This window comes from Crocuta crocuta, unplaced genomic scaffold (genome assembly GCF_008692635.1).
Source record: "Crocuta crocuta isolate KB4526 unplaced genomic scaffold, BGI_CrCroc_1.0 scaffold243, whole genome shotgun sequence".
Taxonomy (NCBI): domain Eukaryota; kingdom Metazoa; phylum Chordata; class Mammalia; order Carnivora; family Hyaenidae; genus Crocuta; species Crocuta crocuta.
Window position 1 is genome coordinate 59,257 of NW_027529596.1, and position 2,894 is coordinate 62,150.

The 2,894-nt window shown below is 58.2% G+C and overlaps 1 protein-coding gene across 1 annotated transcript in view; it reads right to left on the bottom strand.

Moving 5' to 3' along the window:
* The window catches only part of LOC144229674 (uncharacterized), a 9,347-nt gene extending 7,892 nt beyond the window's left edge, over positions 1 to 1,455 (bottom strand). The window contains exons 1-2 of the mRNA XM_077761758.1: positions 1,270 to 1,455; positions 42 to 438 (exon numbers count right to left, since the gene is read on the bottom strand). Of these exons, the coding sequence (XP_077617884.1) occupies positions 42 to 438; positions 1,270 to 1,455 (583 nt within the window). The remainder of the gene's footprint in view (positions 1 to 41; positions 439 to 1,269) is intronic.
* Positions 1,456 to 2,894: the final 1,439 nt, after the last annotated feature.

Genomic DNA, 2,894 nt, shown 5'->3' on the forward strand with positions numbered 1-2,894 from the left:
TGTTTGCCCCTCCCCCCACCTCCCCCTCGCTTTCTCCTCACCTGCTCCCCCGCGGCGGGGCCTGAGGAGACCCGGCTTTTGTCCCTGTGGACTCGGCCCCACACCCTCCCGAGTCCTCCACAGCGGGTCCTGAGGAGGCGGGGCTCCTTCCAGCGTGGACGCGGCCACACGTCCCCCAGAAGCTTTCGCAGGGGGTCCTGCATACACCCGGTTCCTGTCCCTGTGGCCGCGGCCCCACCTCCTCCGTATCCCCCACTGCCGGTCCAGAGGAAGCAGAGGTACTCTTTTTGCCAGAGGCGTGCTGAGTGCGCATGCGCACGCTGGCGTCGGGGATCGGCGCTCCGGCGCCCCCTGCAGGCGGTGGCGGTAGTGCAGGACACCCTGGGCTAACTGGTCGGTGGAGGCAGCGCCTCCTTCTGGCCGCCATCCAGGAAACGGCTGATTTAAATTTTTTAAAAAAATGTTTCCTTATTTGGGGGAGAGCCAGAGAAAGAGAAAAAGAGAAAGAGAAAGAATACAAGTTGGGAAAGGGCAGAGAGAGAGGGAAACACAGATTCTGAAGCAGGCTCAAAGTTCCCAGCCGACAGCACTGAGCCCAACCTGGGCTCAAACACAAAAGGGGAGCCCGACACGGAGCTCCAACTCTGAGAGCATAAGACCCCACGCGGGGCTCGAACAGGCACACCATGGGAGCCCAACGGCAGGCTCGAACTCTCAAACCAGGAGGGCCCAACGCCAGGCTCCAACTCCAAGAGCATGGGGCTCCACGCAGAGCGTGAACAGGCACACCTCGGGAGCCCCACTTGGGCCTGGGGCTCGCCCAACGCTGGAACCCGACTTGCGGTTCAAAATCGCACACCTGTAAGCCCCACGCGGGGCTCAAACACGCACACCTAGCTATCCCCACGTGGGGCTCTAGCTTGCACACCACTCAAGCCCGAAGTGGGGCTCGAACTTACAGTCGGCAGGAGCCGGATCCGTGGCTCCAACTGGCACACCCGGGGAGCCCTATGTGAAGCTTGAGCGCTCAGGCCTTGAATGTCCCACTCAGCGCTTGCACTCGCACACTGAATGATCCCTACATGGGGCTCGAACTCACAGAAGGTAGGAGCCTGACTCGGGGCTCGAACTTGCACATTAGGGGAGCCCGACACGGGGCTCGAACTTTCAATGGTAGGAGCAAATGCAGGGCTCGAACTCTCACAGTAACATCTGATTTAATAAGGACATCATCTCTCCACCAACGGTAGGGGTATGCAAGAGCCACACCAAGCCACCGTGGGGGTGGAGGGGTGCAAGCGTTGACACCCCTCCATCGATGATGGGGGCTGCCTGCATGTTTGAACAGAGGGTGACCCCATCATTGATGTGGTGTTGGAGGCGTGACACCCCTCCATCGTTGATGAACGGGTTCCCCCTTTGTTGATTGGGGGTGCAGGCATGACACCCAACCATTATCGACATGCAGTGCCCCAGCATCGATATGGGGTGCCCCATGATCGATATGGGGGGTGCAGGCATGACACCATCCATGGTCAAAGGAGGGTGACTATCTCATCGATAGTGTGGTGTCCCTTCATCGATGTGGGGGTGTAGGCGTGACACCCCTCCATCGTTGATGGTGAGGTGCCCCTTCGTCAATGTGGGGGTGAAGGCTTGACAGCCCTCTATCGTCAATGGGGGTGTGCCTCCATCAACGATGGTGGTGTGCCCCTGTTTCAATGGTGAGTGTGTCACCCCACCTTATCGATGGTGAGGTGCCTCCATCATCGATTGTGAGGTGCCTCCATCCTCGAGTGGGGGTGCCCCTTCGTCGATGGGGGATGCATACGTGACACCCTCCGATCACTAATTGGGTGTCTCCATCATCAATGAGGGAGTAACTCTTCGTCGATTTCGGGGTTCAGGCATGACATCCATCCATTGTCGATGAGGCGGTAACTCTGTCATCAATGGTGGGATGACCTGATCGTTGGTGGGGTGCAACTGTGACACTCATCCGTCATCGATCAGGGAATGCCTCCTTGATCGATGAGGAGGTATAAGATTGACACCCTTCCATCCTCAATTGGGGGGAGCCTCCATCATCGAATGGGGGTTCCCTCTTCATTGATGTGGGTTATAGGCCTGACACCACTCCATGGTCTATGTGGGGGTGGCCCAATCATCAAGAGGGGAATGCAAGCATTGTCACCCCTCCACCGTTGGCAGGTGGGTGTGGAGTACGAGCATGACACCCCTCCCACTGTCTGTGGGGAGTGTCTCCATCACCGATAGAGATTGCCCTGATCTTTGATTTGGGGGTGCAGGGGTGGCACCCCTCCAACTTTGTCCTATAGGTGTCCTCATTGTCAATGGTGGGGGTGCAGGCGAGACACCTGACCATGGTCGATGTGGGGATGCCCCTTCATCGATGGGGGGTTTAAACATGACTCCCCTGCCTGGAACATGGGGTGCTACATCCATCATCGATGGAGAGTGCCTCCATCATTGATGGTGGCATGCACCTTCTTCTATGTGGGGGGGGGGTGCAGGCATGACACCCCTCAATCATCGACCAGGGGGTGCCCCTTCTTCGATGGGGGTTGCAGGCTTGGCACCCTTCCATTGTTTTCAATGGCAGTGCCCTCCATCGTTGATCGTGGAGTCCCATTCATCGATTTGGGGCTGCAGGAGTGACACCCCTCCATGGTGGATAGGGGGATTCCTCCACCTTCGATGGGGGAGTGCCCCAGCATCAATTGTGGATTGCCCCTTCATCGATATGGGTGTGCAGGCCTGACACCCCTCCATCGTCAATAAAGGGGGTGCTCCTGGGTCGATAACTTCAATGGGGGGTGTGTCCATCATCGAAGGGGGATGCCCCCATCTGCCTAGGGGCAGTGCCCCCTTCA